At 39.8% G+C, this 19,340-nt stretch overlaps 1 protein-coding gene across 1 annotated transcript in view; it reads right to left on the reverse strand.

The window, feature by feature from the left end:
* LOC109419295 (juvenile hormone esterase) overlaps nt 1–19,340 on the reverse strand; it is a 39,993-nt gene that overhangs the window by 5,826 nt on the left and 14,827 nt on the right. The window contains exons 2-3 of the mRNA XM_029868120.2: nt 4,251–4,946; nt 4,035–4,197 (exon numbers count right to left, since the gene is read on the reverse strand). Coding sequence (XP_029723980.1) covers nt 4,035–4,197; nt 4,251–4,946 — 859 coding nt within the window. The remainder of the gene's footprint in view (nt 1–4,034; nt 4,198–4,250; nt 4,947–19,340) is intronic.

Here is a 19,340-nt window from a genome sequence, read left to right on the forward strand (position 1 = left end):
TTATATTTCTGAAAGAATCCCTCTAGGGAAGCTCGAAATAAAAAAAAAAACAAATGAACCATTGATGATTTTTCGAAAGAATAAGTTAAGAATACTTCTGGGGGACTTTTTGAACGAATCTTTGGAGAAATTTTCGAACGAATTCCAGGAGAAGTTTTTAAAAACATGATGTATAGGTAGATTTTCTTTAAAAAAAACGGAAGAATTTCTAAAGGGATTTTCAACGGATTTTCTAAAACAAACAAAAGTAAAATTGCTGAAGAAGCACCTATATGAATTTCCACTCACGGAAATGTTTTGCAAGTTCTGGATATCTGGAGCAATAAATGCACAAACATCTGTTAATATTCCCTTGAGATCTTTTGAGACGTTTCAAAAGGAATTCCAGTAGAAATTCTAAGTAAATATTTTTGGAGAAATTTCTATCTGATCTGAAGGCATCCTTGGAATGAATCCTGGAGAAATTTCTGAGAAAAAAATTTAGAAATATCCAGAGGAATTCCAAGAGGAATTTCTGCATGAATCACTGAAAGACATTATTCAAAAAATCCCTGAAAAAAACATTGTGGAAACATTTCTTCGGGAATTTCCAATCAAATATCAGAGGAAACCCTAGAACAAATTTCTGAAGAGTCCCTGGAGGCAAGCCCGTGCACAAGGGGGGGGTTTTGGGGGTTAAACCCTCCCCATTATCGACGCTTCATACACTAGGCGCCCCTCCGCCTTTTGCCGAAATTAGGAAAAACCCCTCCCTTGGCGCCACATCTGTGCACGGGCCTGCCTGGAGGAGTTTGTGAAAGACAACCTGTAAACATTTCTGAAAGAGTATGCGAAAGAATTTGTGACGGTATTGCCAAAAGAAATTACCAAAAGAATCCTTGAAAAAACTGAGAAAACTCAGATTTTGTAAGAAATTTCTAGAGGAATTTTGTTAATCGTTAAATTTAAGAACGCAATTTTGAGAAATTTCTGAAGCAATTCATGGAGTAACTAATCCATGCAAGATTTTCATAAAGAATGCCTGTAAAAATGTTGAAGCAGTCCTCGGAAGATTTTTAAAAAAGAATCCCTATAGAATTTTCAAAAGGTATCCATGTAGCAATTTCGGACGAAATCCATGGAGGATTTTCTAAAGGAGTTCTTGAATAAATTTCCGGTGAAACTTCTAGAACTTCTGAAGGACTCCTCAGCAGATTGTCGAAGGATTCTCGGAGAGGTTTTCTTAGAAATTTCTAGAAGAACTTTTAAACAAAACTTTGGAAGAACTTCTAAAATAATCTACAGAAGAATGAAAATTTTTCTGAGAATCTTGGAGGTATCTTGGAGATAATCCTGGAGAAATTTCTGAGAAAATACATAGACAAATATCCGGAGGAATTCCTAGAGGAATTTCTGCTTGAACCACTGCAGTGCACTGAATGAACTCAAATAAGAATTTCTGGAGTAATCCCTGAAAAAGAAAAACGTGGAAACATTTCTTCGGGAATTTGCATTAATATATTAGATGAAATTTCAAAAGAAGCCCCTGGGGTAGTTCGTGGAGGAATACCTGTACGAATTTCCAAATGAGTACATGGAAGAATTTTCTAAGAAACCACTAATGAAATTTCCATAAGAATCCTTGTAAAAATCTTTGAGAAAATCTGAGAATTTTTTGAAGGAATATAAGCAGAATTTTCTAAAAAAAAATCCCTAGTTTTTTTTCTGAAAAGAACTTTGAAGAAATTTCTAGTGAAATTTCAATATTAATCTTTAAAGCTCAGAAGGAAATTTTAGGGGCATTCCCGAAGAAATTCATGGAGTAACTAATCAAAGAAATCCCTAATTTTCAAAATGTATCCATGTAGTAAATTCGGAAGAACTCCATGGAAGATTTTCTAAATGAGCTCCTGCAGAAATTTCCGAAGAAATCTCTAGTGGAATTTCCGAAGGTTCCCAGGTGAAATTTTTAAAGGAATGCCTAGCAGATTTTATGAAAGGATTTTTTGAGAGAGTTTTTAGAGAATTTCTAAAAAAAAAAAAACCTTTGGAAGATTTTACACCTTAGTGAGGATTCGCTCGTTGGGTCACGACTGCGCCCCGATTAGCAAATCGTGTTCGTTCGCTGGGGCAACTGACAACTGATCAAAATGCCCTAGACACATGCAAGTGACGTCGATTTTGACATTGACAGTGCTTTTTAGTTGGGTTTTGCCCCAACCAGTGAACATTCAACTATCGAGACTGCCCATCTAACGAGCCGCCAACCAACGAATCGGGACTGTATTCCAAAGAAGCTCCTGGAAGAGTTTTATGAAGAAACCCTGGAAGGACTCCATGGAGGCATAATTCAGAGAATCTAGGGTAGGTTTCTTTAGGAATTCTTGAAGAAATGTCTTGATACTCTTGAAACTCTAGAACAACTTCTGAAGTAAATTTTTGAGAAATTCTTGAAAAAACACTTCTAGGAATTTCTTAAGCGAGATTTTCTAAAAGAAAACCTTGAAACCTTGAAACCTTGAATATTATCAGTAAGAATCCCTGGAGGATTTTTTTATAAATCCTAAACAAATTTTCTTACGAAATACTTAAAGAAAATATAGACGAATCTGACCAATTTCTGAAGTTATACAGGTAGGACTCGATTATTCGGAGTGGGGTTCTGGCGCTTCCCATAATTATATCTTTTTTTTTTTTTTTTATTTATTAAAGTGGATCTTTTAACTATTGTCATTCGGATCCACTAATTATATCTCGAAAACGGAACGCTACAAGCTGATGAAATTTTGACGGATTACTAATCAAAGTTGGCTTGGCAAAATGACAAAATTTCAGCTTGATAGAGCTTTCCGTTCTCCAAATATATGGGTGTACCTGGAAATCTTCCTAAAAGCTTTTCTGAAAAAAAAATCCTGTAGGATTTTTTGAAAGAATCCATGGATGAGTTATAAAGAAAAATCCAAAAGATTCGAAACAATTATAGAACGAGTTTTTGAAAGAATCCGTGAAGGGGCTCCCGAAAGTATTTCTGAGAGGAATCTATGGAGAACTGTCTAAAGGATTTCTTGGAGGGATTTCCAAAGATTTTTTATAAACTTTTGTAATAAAATCTCCGAGAGAGTTTTTTATGGGTTTTTAAGCACTTTCTAAAAGATACCTACGAAAAAAATCTTCATTAACAACTTAATGTTACGATGAAATTCCTGAACAAATGAGTGAAAAAAAAATCCTGGCGGAGTTTCTGAATAAGAAATATGGAGGAAAAGTTTTTCGTGGAGGAAATCCTGGATAAAGCAATCCCTGCAAAAAATCTTTTTTTTTTATTTTGTGAGAACCACCGGAAGGTTTTCTGAAGAAATCTCTGGAAGATCTTCTAAAGTAATCACTGGAAAAAGGTTTGAATTAGTTTAAATTTACTGGATTTTTTAGAAAAATCCATGTACTTAAAGAATTGCTAGAGAAATTCCTGACGCAATTCGTGCCAGATTTTCTAAAAGAATTCTGCTGTAAAATTCATGGCGAATCCCTAGTGTAATCGTGGACTCTCGTAGCCGTGCGCTTAAAATCGCCAAGTTTCTTATCACACCATGCTGTGGGGTGAGGGTTCGATTCCCGCTCCGGGCGATGAAACTTAGTAAGCATAGTAGTAGTGTACATCCAGAAGTCTGGCTGAAGATGGTGTCCGCGTCCTTTTTTATTTCTAGAGAAATCTTAGTAGGAATTTCGAAATCTGTATATGAGAAATTTCCCAAGTGAACCCTTCTTTATTTTTAAATGAAATAGTGAAGAATTTTTTGAAATTTTGGAGAAATTTCTGAAATAACCCCTTTAAAAATTTCTTTGAAAAATGATAGATTTACCAAAATAAACCAGAAGTATTTCTGGAAAAATGAAGGATTATCTGAAGGAATCTCTGCAGAAATTATACCTCTGAATTTCCACGATTGTCACATGAATTAAATTGCTCTAGAAGTGTAGAATAATGTGTGGATCTTGAAGATCTTAGACCTCTGATGGATCTTTTCCGAAATTCGAGTTACTGAAAAAATACTTACATGCACTTTTCAGGGCCCCTTCATCCATCGTCAAACCCGTCATCCAAGGCAGACCCATTGCGTGCGGTTCGTATTCGTCACGTGGATGCTTGGTAATGAACGCTCCGGTAAGATCAGGTTCCACAACTGGTGGGAACGGTATCATCGGATCTGTATCCCATTCCTAAAAGGGTTCAATTAATTTCACCTCTTATGATAACCGGTAACATCACTTACAAAGAATCCATAGAACGCCTTCGTCACGTCCTCTGCGGAAACCTTCCGTAGGCACTCCAACATCTCCCGGAATCGTCCATCATGGCCCTGCTTACAGCCGAGCATTTCTCCCAGCTGTATGGAACGCTTCCTCGCCACCCCCTTATGAGTCGGCTGAGCCCACGAATCCAGATTTACCCCGGACTGCGATATGACCCGGTGGAACAACCCCTTCGACATGGGCGACATCATGTGGTAGGTTCCACTGGCCCCTCCTGCACTCTCTCCGAACACCGTCACCAACCCGGGGTCACCACCGAACGATGCGATATTCTCCCGTATCCACCTCAGCACCAAATTTTGATCCTTCAGACCGTTGTTCCCCGGACAGTCCTCCTGCTCGGTGCTCAGGAAGCCCAACGGACCCAACCGGAAGTTAGCTCCGATGTAGATCACGTCGTGATCCAGCAGGAAATCCGGCCCGTAGAAACCTCTGGTACCGGAACCGCACTGCCAACCGCCCCCGTGGAAGAACACCATCACCGGAAGGGGTCCCTCACTGCTACTGGGTCTCTCCGGAATATAGACGTTCAGCTGAAGGCAGTCCTCGACGCCGGAAATTTCGTCATCTCGACGGTAAGGGTCACGCTGGGTGCACAGGGGGGCATCGACGATTGACCGGCGCTCGCCCTGCCATGGTCCGAAGGGAAGTGGGGCCTATCGGGGAAGAGAAGAAAGTTACAAATAAGGGATTTTACGTTTTTATCTAATTCCCGTCTATCCCAGCACCGACCAATAATGATCAAATTTATTCTTACACCTCGCCTAACGCCTCATGGTCAATTTGAAATCAATTACAAATTTAAAAAATAGCTTCTATTTAATGTACACTGAAACCTCCATTTAGGTAGGATCCATTTATGTAAAACCTATTTAGGTCCCACCATTTAGGTTACGTTACCTATATAGAATTTGATTATGATCAGAGCAGTTGGAGTACTCAGGATTACAGATAAAGTTGGTTTACGGGAAAAAGCAGAATCAAGAGTTAAGGGACGTTTACGGAGTGTTTAAGAGATAAAAGTTTAGGAGTATCCGAGATCTTCTTGGAGTTTAGGCCATATGATCTATAAGCGTAATCAGTGATCTATTGGAGCATTATGAATGAAATTTATGCTTACACAGCCTCATATTGCTATGTGTTGTCAATGGGTGAGTTCGTTTTCAGTTTGAGGATCTCCAAGAACTTCCTTACGATATAGGTCATCGGATCTATCAATGATTTTATAAGGTTCTCCAAAAACTCCCTTGAGTATAGGTCATCGAATCTACGAGGACTAGTAGTTGTCGAATAAGGTTTGTACTCACACAGCCCCTGGCATCTGTGTGTGGTGGGTTCTATGATTGAATAGGAATATCCGAGAGCTCCTTGGAGTTAAGGCCATCTGATCTACAAGTGTAATCAGGGATCTATTTGAGCGTTGTGAATGAAATTTATGCTTACACAGCCGCATGTAGCTATGCGCTATCAAGTGGTGAGTTCGTTGTCAGCTTGAGGATCTCCAAGAACTTCCTATAGATCATCGGATCTACTAACGTATTTTGTTGTCTCTAAGAAATTTACGACTAAGGTTCATACTCACACAACCTCCGATAACTATGATCTATCAAGTTTTGAGTTCAAAGAATCTTTAAGGGTCTCCAAGAAATCCTTTGAGTGAAACCAGTGAAACCTTCTGAAATGCCCTGAAACACTCTGAAACGCTTTGAAACGCCATGAAACGCTTTGAAACGCCTCTGAACCTCCTATGAAAACTCCGTGGAATTCACCTGAGAGCCTCTGAAGCCCCTCAAAACCCCTGTGAAACCTTCTGAAATACTCTAAACGCCTTGAAACGCATTGAAACGATTTGAAACGTCTCTGAGACGCCTATGAAACCTAGGAAAAATTCACGTGCGAGCCTCTGAAGCCCCCTCAAACTCACCTGAAACCTCCTGGGACGCCCTGAAACGCCTTGAAACGCCTCCTAAACCCCTATAAAACTTCCGTGAAATTCACCTGAGAGCCTCTGAAGGCCCCTAAAATCCCGCAACCGCTTGAAATGATCTGAATCGCTTTGAAATGCCTCTGAAACCCCCATGATACCTCCGTGAAATTCTCCAGCAAGCCTCTGAAACCCCCTTAAGGCCCCCTAAACCTCCTGAAACGCATTAAAAAGCCCTGAAATGCCTTAAAACGCCTTGAAACGCCTCCCAAACTCCTATAAAACTTTCGTGAAATTCACCTGAGAGCCTCTGAAGGCCCCTCAAGCCTTTGTGAAACGTGCTGAAACGCCCTGAAACGCTATGAAACGCTTTGAACCGCTTTGAAACGCTAGGAAACGTTTTGAAACGCTTTGAAACGCTTTGAAACGCTTTGAAACGCCTTGAAACGCCATTGAAACCTACGAGAAATTCACCTGCAAGATTCTGAAGCCCCCTAAAATTCTCCTGAAACCTCTTGGGACGCCTTGAAACGCATTAAAACGCCCTGAAACGCCTTGAAACGCTTTGAAACACCCTTAAAACTACTTTAAAATCTACGTGAAATTCAACTACTCTGAAGCTCCCTTAAACCCCTGTGAATCCTCCTGAATCTCCCTGAAACGCCTTGAAACGCTTTGAAACGCTTTGAAGCGCCTCTGAAATCCCTATGAAGCCTCCGTCAAATTTACCTGAGATCCTCTGAAGACTCCTAAAATCCCTGTGAGACCTCCTGAAACGCATTGAAACGTCTTGAAACGCTTTGAAACGCCTCTGAAAGCCTCAGGATCCTCCGTGAAATTCACCTGCAAGCCTCTTAAACCCCCTTAAATTCAACGGAAAATTTCTGAAATGCCCTGAAACGCCCTGAAACGCATTGGAACGCTTTGAAATGCCTCTGAAACCCCCATGAAGCTGCCATAAGTTCCCTTAACCCTTTGGAGCCGGAGGGGTCATATATGACCCCAACATAGAAATGGCTGTATAAATTCACCCATTCATTGGAACAGACTTCTGTCTTAGACAAAGTTGTTGCAAATTGAGTCCTCTATTAGGGAAAAATGGGGATATTTGTATTTGGGACTTCATTGATAACCTAGAACATCCCGAACACCATGAGAATTGGAAAAACGAAATAATTGACATACAAGTTGTTCTAAAAGCTGAATTTGGACGTGGGTTTCGTGTATATGTATCCATCACGCCTTTGTCAAGAATATCAAAAGGTATTTTATATTCTGGGATGTTCTAGGAGCTCCAAAATGTCCTGTAGTGAAGTCCTTGAAATATACAAGAATAATTTTATGTATTTCCGCCACAATTAATAGCATTGCATAAGCTACTGGGATCAATGAAGCTCTTGACATTAACAATGTCATTTATAGACGCTATACGGATGTTCCAGGTCAGCCAAACTACCTTGGAGTTCAGGACTTCAGGTCTACACTCGTAACAGTATCCATATCTGTTCTACTGAGAAACGCTACATAATCAATCGCAGTTACTGGAGCAATCTAAAGTCTACTAGCTTATTATAAACCTTTGAGACATCTAGGGTCGTCCAAACTGTTCTATAATAAAGTCCTTCAAATCTACAAGAATAATTTAATGTGTTTTCACCATATATAATAGTATTGTATAATCTGCTAAGGTCCGCAAAGCGCTTGAAATCTCAAATGTCATTCAGAGACACTACAGGGATATTCTAGGTCTGCCAAACTACCTTGGAGTTCAGGACTTCAGGTCTACACTTGTAACAGTATTCATATCTGTTATACTGAGAAACGCTACATAATCAACCGCAGTTACTGAAGCAATCTGAAGTCTACTAGCTTATTATAAACCTTTGGGAGATCTAGGGTCGTCCAAACTGTTCTTTAATAAAGTCCTTCAAGTCTACAAGAATAATTGAATGTGTTTTCACCATATATAATAGTATTGTATAATCTGCTAAGGTCCGCAAAGCGCTTGAAATCTCAAATGTCATTCAGAGACACTACAGGGATATTCCAGGTCAGCCAAACTACATTGGAGTTCAGGACTTCAGGTCTACACTCGTAGCTGTATTCATATCTGTTATACTGTGAAACACTACATATTCAACCGCAGTGACTGAAGCCATCTGAAGCCTACTTTTTTATAATAAACCTTAGGGAAATTCACGGTCGTCCAAACTGTTCTATAATGAAGCCCTTCAAACCTACAAGAAAAACTTTATGTGTTTTCACCATAAAAAATAGCATAGCATCTACTGAGATCCGTGAAGCTCTTGAAATCTCAAATGTCATTTAGAGACACTATGGGAATGTTCCAGGTCAGCCAAACTATCCATGAGCTCAGAACTTCAGGTCTACACTCGTAACATCAGCTATATATGACATACTGAGTAACGTTTCATAATCAATAGCGGTGACTGGACCAACCTAAAGTCTACCACGTATTTTTATGAACCTTTGGACATTGAGGGTCGTCCAAACTATCCTGAAGTTTAGCTCTTGATAGTAACAGTGAATAGTCTCACAATGAACTTTAGACTGTAATCTGTAATGATAGTTTTGAGATATTCCAGATCAACATCACTACTCTGGAGACCATAGCACAGAGAAACAGACGTAACTCTTAGAACAAATTTCATTTAAAAACATCGTCACCAAAACATAATCGCTCAATGCTAATCGAACTGTGCTTGGCCGGGCCATCACTAGGTGGCATTAGTGAGCAAACGTCAAACAGGAGCAAAAACGACGCCAGCGCAGCGAGTGGTCTATCGACCTACTACCGAAAATTTGAAACAACCGTTAAAAAAGGTGATCGATGGGAAGTGAGGGGAGTGTGACGTCTGTTTCTCTGTGACCAAAGCTTCAGGTCTACACTTGTGATAACAGCTTTTGTCACTACGAGGTGTTGAATAATTCACTGTACTTACCAAAGCAGTTAGAGGAACAATACGCGTTGTTATATATTTTTTGAATATTATGGGCTCCTTACTGTTATGAAGCTTAGTTGATAAAAACAACCACTGTAACTTTCAGAAGATTGCTGGACATAAAAGATTACAAATCGTAGTTTTTAATGAAAGAAGTTACCGTTACCCCCGTTGACTTTAGGATCTAAACTCAAGAACAGTTTGGATGACCTAGGATATCCCGAGTGATCTGATACTTTTTATTGAATTTTCAGAAGACTTACTGGACATGGCAGAATACAAATTGTAGCTATGTATAATGAAAGAAGTTACCGTTACACCCGCAGACTTAAGGATCTAAACTCAAGAACAGTTTGGATGACCTAGGATATCCCGACTGATCTGATATTGTCTATTAACCTTTCAGAAGACTTGCTGGGCATGATAGATTACAAATCGCAGCTTTGTATAATGAAATTATTTACCGTTACACCCGTAGACTTTAGGATCTAAACTCAAGAACAGTTTGGATGATCTAGAATATCCCGACTGATCTGATATTGTCTATTAACCTTTCAGAAGACTTACTGGGTATGATAGATTACAAATCGCAGCTTTGTATAATGAAATTAGTTACCGTTACACCCGTTGACTTTAGGATCTAAACTCAAGAACAGTTCGGATGACCTGGTATGTCCAAAAAAAAATACCCGCATAATATTCTTCTGTTTTTATACTATTGAATACCAAAACTACAGAAAAACGTAGAAAAAACTCCAGAAGAACGCTTGGAAAAATTCCGGCTTCAAAGGGTTAAGTCCCCCTTAAGCCCCCCTTAAACCTCCTGGATCGCCCTGAAACGTATTAAAACGCCCTGAAACGCATTAAAACGCCCTGAAACGCCTTGAAACGCTTTGAAGTGCTGGGAAACGCCTCTAAAACCCCTATTACTCCTCCGTCAAAATCACCTGCGCCCCTTAAACCTCCTGAAACCTCCCTTAAGGCCATGAAACACCCTGAAAAGCATTGAAGCCCCTTGAAACGCTTTGAAACGCCTCTGGAGCCCCCATGAAACCTCCGTGAAACTCACCTGAAAATGTCTGAAGCCGTACAAAATCTCTCTGAAGCTTCCTGAAACGCCTTGAAACACCACTGAAACACAAATGAAATCCATGTGAAACACACCTGAAAACCACAAAACCCCCTAAAATGCCTCTGAAATCTCCTGAAACGCTTTGAAACGCTTTGGAACGAATCTGAAACTCCCGTGAAGCTAACCTGAGACCATATGAAGCCCCCTAAAAGCCCTCTGAAACATCCTGAAACGGCCTGAAACGCCCTTAAGCGTCTGGAAACGCCTCTGCCCCTCTCTAAAAACTCCCTTGAAATCCCTCTGACCATCCCCCCTTTACATCTGAAAGCCTGGAAAAACTTAAATCGTAAGTGGAGTGAAATTGAAAGTTGAAATTTTTCGTAATTATTCAATTCACAGTGCCTTTTGGGTGGTTTTTTGATAGTTTTACATCTTTGCTCTTCCATCTGATGAGTTATTGGCATAGGTTTTAATTATCGGCTATTTTCCTTCAGATATGACGGGAATTGGCGCATATGACGAAGTAGATTTCTGCCTTAATCTAAATTCTTAAAAACGTTTTCAGCACTGGTAAGGATACATTAGCGACGAATTTCCAACTAACCACGATAAATTAGTCAGCCATTCTCAAACAACTCCGTAATGAACAGGGCAATCCAACATCTAAACTCCGATTCCAGAAGAACAGTGAACTCATTGCAGCGACATTCTCTCAACGCTCTGTCCCGATAAGAGCTTTTTGATGGCACCTAATTAGATGTAATGAATTAGTTAAGCGGTAATTACCCGAAGCCGCTTCACCACCGACCCCGTTGTTGTTACTAGTGCTGAAACCCGGGTGAGGTACTGTCTCACTGCTTATCTCAGAGAGGGTGGGAAAAATCAAGCCACGCTTAATTTTCCACCCGTCGCGTCGCGTCACGAAGTCAGTTGGATTGCTGGTTGGTTAAAATTCCACGCAACATTCGAGGGTAAGCATCAGGCCACGTCCTACATTTTGTTCTAATTATCGTCAGCCAAATGTTTGTGTCTTAGAAATGAGTGATTAGTGTCACGGAACCATAAGTGGAGTTTTAAAACTACGTGTGCGGGTTCGAGCATTCCGAATCTAATTCAATTACAACTAAGTGTAGGTTATTGATTGTTGGAGAACAAATGTCACTCAATCGAATTTAACTCACTGAAATCCATACATTGGGTGGGAATATCACCAAACCGCATCGTAATTTACCCATAAAATATGCTTTCAAGTCGCTGTTTGTTATGTGGCGTACTTGGTTAACGCGGTATGTCTAGCGATAAGGAAAGTCGTGGGTTCAAAACTCACTAGACTTTTTCGAAACTCTTTTTTATATAGCTTTTTATTTCAATGTGTATTTAAGACGCTGTTTTCGAATATGTTAAACACAGTTGAGTCATCTAAAGTGGTTGAATTGTTTGGTAGATGATTTTTTTTGTAATTCTTTTTCTAATTTTATGCAAGACAGCCGAGAAAATGTCGTAAGAGACTTAACTACATGCTCTAAAACTGTCACATCTCCTCAACCATAGCGCGCCATCTATTACGTAATTGGGAAGCATTGAGTACGTATACGTAGAAGGTCGCAAAGTTTCCGCCTGAATTTATGCAGCGCAAATTCATATCACGCTAAAAATTTCCTGCTATTTGTCTTTTGTTGTTTTTCCTCTCGCGAATAGCAGTAGAAAAATCTTCACGGGATGACGCTATTAGCCTCCGGGTCCCGCGCTACCCATCTGGCCCCGCATGGTAAGAAAAAAGCACCGGAAGCTCCACAGACCTCCGCGCGCCGCCCACCCAGCAGCGGTGGTAAAATGTACGTGTACTTTCGGAATGTTAAAATAACTTTCCCATTCTGTTTAAGTTTGAATTTTTCTTCATGCTGCGTTCATCTTCACCGCTATGGGAAGGAAGTAGAGGGTATACCTTTTTATACCTATTCCGTCAATTTTGCGAGCATCATATTAATGAACGTGCTTAGGGTTTATTGGTAAAACTCGTAATTTCAAAAAAAAACATTTTATTTGAATCAGTTCAATATGTTTATATGTCCAATAGTTTAATATGAATTCAAAACACCTTGGTTTTAAATTGAGTTAGGGATTTGATATGAATTGGATTGGAGTTAGATTCAATTTGGATTGGATTGGATTTGGATTGGATTTGGATTGGATTTGGATTGGATTTGGATTGGATTTGGATTGGATTTGGATTGGATTTGGATTGGATTTGGATTGGATTTGGATTGGATTTGGATTGGATTTGGATTGGATTTGGATTGGATTTGGATTGGATTTGGATTGGATTTGGATTGGATTTGGATTGGATTTGGATTGGATTTGGATTGGATTTGGATTGGATTTGGATTGGATTTGGATTGGATTTGGATTGGATTTGGATTGGATTTGGATTGGATTTGGATTGGATTTGGATTGGATTTGGATTGGATTTGGATTGGATTTGGATTGGATTTGGATTGGATTTGGATTGGATTTGGATTGGATTTGGATTTGGATTGGATTTGGATTGGATTTGGATTGGATTTGGATTGGATTTGGATTGGATTTGGATTGGATTTGGATTGGATTTGGATTGGATTTGGATTGGATTTGGATTGGATTTGGATTGGATTTGGATTGGATTTGGATTGGATTTGGATTGGATTTGGATTGGATTTGGATTGGATTTGGATTGGATTTGGATTGGATTTGGATTGGATTTGGATTGGATTTGGATTGGATTTGGATTGGATTTGGATTGGATTTGGATTGGATTTGGATTGGATTTGGATTGGATTTGGATTGGATTTGGATTGGATTTGGATTGGATTTGGATTGGATTTGGATTGGATTTGGATTGGATTTGGATTGGATTTGGATTGGATTTGGATTGGATTTGGATTGGATTTGGATTGGATTTGGATTGGATTTGGATTGGCTTTGGATAGGATTTGGATTGGATTTGGATTGGATTTGGATTGGATTTGGATTGGATTTGGATTGGATTTGGATTGGATTTGGATTGGATTTGGATTGGATTTGGATTGGATTTGGATTGGATTTGGATTGGATTTGGATTTGGATTGGATTTGGATTGGATTTGGATTGGATTTGGATTGGATTTGGATTTGGATTGGATTTGGATTGGATTTGGATTGGATTTGGATTGGATTTGGATTGGATTTGGATTGGATTTGGATTGGATTTGGATTGGATTTGGATTTGGATTGGATTTGGATTGGATTTGGATTGGATTTGGATTGGATTTGGATTTGGATTGGATTTGGATTGGATTTGGATTGGATTTGGATTGGATTTGGATTGGATTTGGATTGGATTTGGATTGGATTTGGATTGGATTTGGATTGGATTTGGATTGGATTTGGATTGGATTTGGATTGGATTTGGATTGGATTTGGATTTGGATTGGATTTGGATTGGATTTGGATTGGATTTGGATTGGATTTGGATTTGGATTGGATTTGGATTGGATTTGGATTGGATTTGGATTGGATTTGGATTGGATTTGGATTGGATTTGGATTGGATTTGGATTGGATTTGGATTGGATTTGGATTGGATTTGGATTGGATTTGGATTGGATTTGGATTGGATTTGGATTGGATTTGGATTGGATTTGGATTGGATTTGGATTGGATTTGGATTGGATTTGGATTGGATTTGGATTGGATTTGGATTGGATTTGGATTGGATTTGGATTGGATTTGGATTGGATTTGGATTGGATTTGGATTGAATATGGATTGAATTTGGTTTGATTTTTGTTTGGATTTGTATAAAATTTGGACAAGATTTGGATTTGATTTGGATTGGATTTGGTGTGGATTTGGATTGGATTTGGATCCAAATCCAATCCAAATCCAATCCAAATCCAATCAAAATCCAATCCAAATCCAATCCAAATCCAATCCAAATCCAATCCAAATCCAATCCAAATCCAATCCAAATCCAATCCAAATCCAATCCAAATCCAATCCAAATCCAATCCAAATCCAAATCCAATCCAAATCCAATCCAAATCCAATCCAAATCCAATCCAAATCCAATCCAAATCCAATCCAAATCCAATCCAAATCCAATCCAAATCCAATCCAAATCCAATCCAAATCCAATCCAAATCCAATCCAAATCCAATCCAAATACAATCCAAATACAATCCAAATTCAACCCAAATCCATATCCAAATTTAGATCCCTTCGATCAATCCTGACTGCGTCATGGCATGTAAATTTCTCATCAAGTAACGACCGCCCAACAAAAATCACCGGCAGCCAGAAAGAAAAATGACATCTTAAAAGCTCTTGAGCTTTTTCTTTTGTCGAAAGTTTGACGTTGTGGTTACCCCAGCCTGCCAGCCCACCACCCTTCAACTCCGCCGTCCGTCGATGGATCCCGCCAGACGAGCGGAACGCAAAACTTTTAAATTGTGCTCAAATGGTAAGTGTGTCTGTTGGTGTTGCCGTTTTAAATTAATTTTAGCCGTGGGAAAATGGTATTTACCCCCTCGCTCTCATCCGCGTCCCGGCGGCGGGGTGCGCGTGACTTCCCTGGAACTTAAACAATTGTTTGAATGATATTAACAATTTCTCTCGCTCCAGCCAGCAACCGCATCGCAAGTTGTGAATTGCGCGAAAAATTGATCATTTTATCATTGCCCGACCGGGGTCAGAGGACTGGGGGGCATCATACTAATTGAATCGCCCCGTCCGAGTCGTCACATCGCATCGTTCACCTCGGTTCCTCGGTCGACTTGGTTTGCGCTTGGAGGGAAAATAATAATCCTATTTGCATAAATTTACCCAATGAGTTTTCGGTCCCGAAGTGGCGTGACGGCCGCGGACGGTTTCTGATTTCGCTTTCTCGCTGCATTGACTAGGTACCTAAATATTAACAACGGTTGGCATTAATTTCCATTTTAAAAAGTTTAATTGCTTTTAATTTGCTAATTGATTTTACCTCATTGTCGAATGGTGGTGGAATTTCGGCGCTTTGGATTTCAGGCACGCAGTATTTCTGGGCCGGAGAATTGATTGCTATTTTTTCTAAATAACTGGGTTTGCACGATTTTCCCACAACAAGCAGTAGCAATAGGGGATTTTCTTTACTATCGTACAAATTGGTACGAAGGTTCTCAGAATTTGATGATTTTTTTCATATGTAGGGACAGGGTTCATATATACATATATGAACAAAAACAAAATTGAAAAAATCAGGGGCGCCTAATTTTTCGGAAAACTTGTAACCGTTCGGTTCCAATTTGAACTTGAAGGCTCCACCTCAAGTAATCAAAAACAGTCACGCTCACTGGTCGAGGAATCGCGAGTGAGTGCGTGTTCATCATTGATTCCATGCCAGGCCAGATAAGATGCGAGAGAATTCGAGCAGTTTGAGTTCGGGCAAAATACTTAACCAGCCCTGTTGATATCTTGCTCGCCCACAGAGGGTGCTGCGTACGTACAACAGGATGGGCAAGCATGAAAAGATGCAACATAGAAGCCATTTCGCATCCTGATGCTGATTAGTATTCTATAAAAGTATCCTCTTTATAGAAATTCTTTCTTTTTTGGAAACAATAGTTGATCCTCATAATAAGTTGTAGTGCGCGCGTATAAATATTAAAAGTAAATGTTAGATGTGTTTTTCATTGTTGGTGAAATTCCTTTTAAATTTTGTGTTGTTTCTCTTCTTAAATTATAGGATTTGTGAAGGGTAATCGTTAAAAATGTTACTGTTCCGTACGGAACGAGAGATCAGTCAACGAGTATTCGATCAATCGCCCAACCCAGCCACTGCCATCAACAGAATGCGAAACATTTGCGGATTTGCCGCCCCCAACATGACCCACCCTTGCTACGTCATTGAGAACGTGAGTACCGACAGCCACTGTGAGTACCAGCAGTGAGCGCAAGTGAGTGGTCCCGTCATCGTCGCGGTCTCCGAAGTGTGGTGACTAACGCAAAACTCACCACAGCAGCACCCCGAGAGTGACAGCCATCGAGAGAGTTCCACCCGCATCTGGAACCAGCGTCGCGATATTGCGCGAACATTCCAGATTGTGCGCACCTATAAATATGCGAATAGTTCGCCGCAGAGCTTCAGTTATGTTTCTACCGCCGCGTGATATACCTCGTTCGAGTGCAAAAGTAAAAGTGCTAAATTCTAAGTAGTGTTAAGTATTAGTGTAAGTGCAGAGTACAAATAAAGTGTAGTGAGTAGTGTATCCATTGGTGTTGTACCTTTCATTTCCGAAATCCCGACAAGTGACACAGTCCATCCGACCCGCCGGAGTTGGCCCCGGATACGCGCCAACAGTTACTAAATGTTATATACAAAATTGTGCGTGAAAAATGTGTTAGTATGGTTAGTAATGTCACAGAGAACAGACATCCAAGTCCAGTTCCGAAACTGTGTAAGAAATTTAACGGCCATTTGAAATCGGCAACACAAGTGGCAATAACGTGGCGCTGCAATCGGTTAATATTCCATACTAATTTAATTCACCACTTGAAATGTTTCAATTCACCACTGAATGTGGCAATATGGTGTTTGGTGGCGTTAGTGTTGTCATCGTGTATTGGTTTACAACCTTACTCAAGTAAAGATTCAAATCCTTACAAAACTTTACGAATGAAATTTGTTCTAGCCTGAATGTCTGTTCTCTGTGGTAATGTTAAGGTCTAAAATAGAACTTAAAACTAAAGTGATTGAATTAAATTATAGTAAAAATGCAAGAAAAGTGCTAAAAACAAACGATAAACACAAATGAGTAAAACGAGAACATTGAAATTATTAGAAAAAGGTAAATATAGTACAGAAGAAAAGTTAGAGGTTAGGTGTGACGTTGTAGGGTGTTAATCCATGGTGTTCAGGTCCACGCCAGAAGACCTTTTTCTTTCCTATCTTTTATCAAGATCGCCGATAGGGCAGTGCCGTGGGCGGTTCCCGGAGAAGATCAAGTGAGTAAACGTGACTCCAGCAACCCTGATTCCGACGATATGGAAGGTGGATAGTTTGTGCCCCGGTGCCATTGCGCCATTGTATCCGATCACGCAGAGTAGCTTGCCCCTACAGCTCGACCGCAATCGCCTGTCAAGATTCCGGCCACCTTCGAAAGGCCGAACACCAGGACCCCCCCCCCCCCCTTCTATAAACGCCACCAACCCTTTTCCGGATCCGTGAGAACAGACAATGAAAGCATGCAAGTAAGAAACCCATATTCTGACGTCATAAATATATTGTAAGATCAGATCGAAATTGCCTCAGGTGTAGCCTATCCCTAGAAAGAAAGAGCAGCCCTGAGTTTATAAGGCCTTTCATCAATATTCCTTTGCTTCATTTCCCCGGGTTCAAAACGGAACCGTCAGGCCTCGTCTTGCTTGGATCGCAGTTGAAGTAAGTTGACCCCCCCCCCCCCCCCTTTATTATATGTTTGCCTGTTCTGTATATTCAGCCGTTTTGTGAAGAGCCTTCCTAAATGTTGCTCCTGCTCGGATGAATCATCCTCTGCCTGAGTATTGGGTCAATGAAATAACATAAACGACCCTGAAGATCCCCATCCCGCTGAGCCAGCGAGTTTCAAACTCCAGTGGAAAACAAACATTTTCCACAGACGCCACCTTCTTTGAAAATCATAACTGAAGAACGAAGCATCGTAGACACAATTTTTATGTAAAATCTTAAGCAAGTTTTCTCAGCAATTTAAAAAAAATACAAAATAAAAACTGTTTTACACAAAATTATCTACTCTTGAAGAAAATTGGTTAAAAATGTCAGAAAAACTATTTTCGAAGTCTGGAAAAATACCCATTTTTTTTAAGGAAAGTTTATGAGCTATATTCAGTGAAATTTTCAAGATGTGATTTTTCTCCATTCCGGAGTTTTGACCAATTTTGTGCAAATTAATAATAGAGACGGTCAAAAATCAACCAACATCTGGACAATTTCCACAAAATCGGTCATAACACAGGAACGAAAAAAACCACATCTCGAAATTTTACAGAATATAGCTCATAAAATTTCTTTTCCAAAAATGTTTTATTATGAGAATTTTTCCGACTTTTCCATCCAACTTTCCACAACAGTGAAAAATTTTGTGGAAAACAATATTCATTTCGTATTTTTTTTTTTTGGATTGTTGAGAAAACTTGCTTACGATTTTAGAAAAATAAAAACATTGTGTCTACGATGCTTCTTTCTTAAGTTATTATATTTCAAAGATGACGGCTCATATACCACATCTGGACAATTTTCACAAAATTGGTCATAAGTCAAGAACGGAGAAAACCACATATTGAAAATTTCACAGAATAAAGCTTATGTTGTTCTCTTCCAAAAATATTTTTAGAGCATTTTTCTGGATTTCCTAAACAGTTTTTCCGACTTTTCCAACCGATTTTCCTCAACTGTGGAAAATTTTGTGCAAGCAATTGTTATTTTATATTTTTTTTAATTACTGGAAAAAATTTGCTTATGATCTTACAAAAAAAAATGTGTCTTCGATACTTCGTTCTCGAGTTATGACTTTTCAAAGTAGGTGGTGTCTGTCGAGTCTGTCAATTTAGTTTTTGTTCATATGTGTATATGTAAGCTCTACCCGTGAAAAAATGTCATTGAATTCTGTAAACCATCGTACCCATTTGTACGATGATAAAAAAAAACCCTGTTATCAGCCGGTAAGGATCCGAGGTAGACAAAGTCCTCCACCACCTCCAAAGTATCCCCGTCTATCGTAACATTACTACCCAGACGGATTCGGTCGTGTTCGGCTCCGCCTACCAGCATGTACTTTGTTTTTGATGCAATCACCACCAGTCCGACCTTTGCTGCTTCGCGTTTCAGGTGGGTGTACAGCTCTGCCACCGTTCCAAATGTTCTGGCGACAATGTCCAAGTCGTCCGCAAAGCACACAAATTAACCGGATTTTGTGAAAATCGTTCCCCGGCTGTTGAGCCCGGCTCGTCGCATCACACCTTCCGGAGCAATGTTCAAGAGTAGACATGAGAGTCCATCACCTTGTCGCAGTCCCCGGCGAGAATGCACTGAATAGTTCACCTG

Source organism: Aedes albopictus, chromosome 3 (genome assembly GCF_035046485.1).
Source record: "Aedes albopictus strain Foshan chromosome 3, AalbF5, whole genome shotgun sequence".
NCBI lineage: Eukaryota > Metazoa > Arthropoda > Insecta > Diptera > Culicidae > Aedes > Aedes albopictus.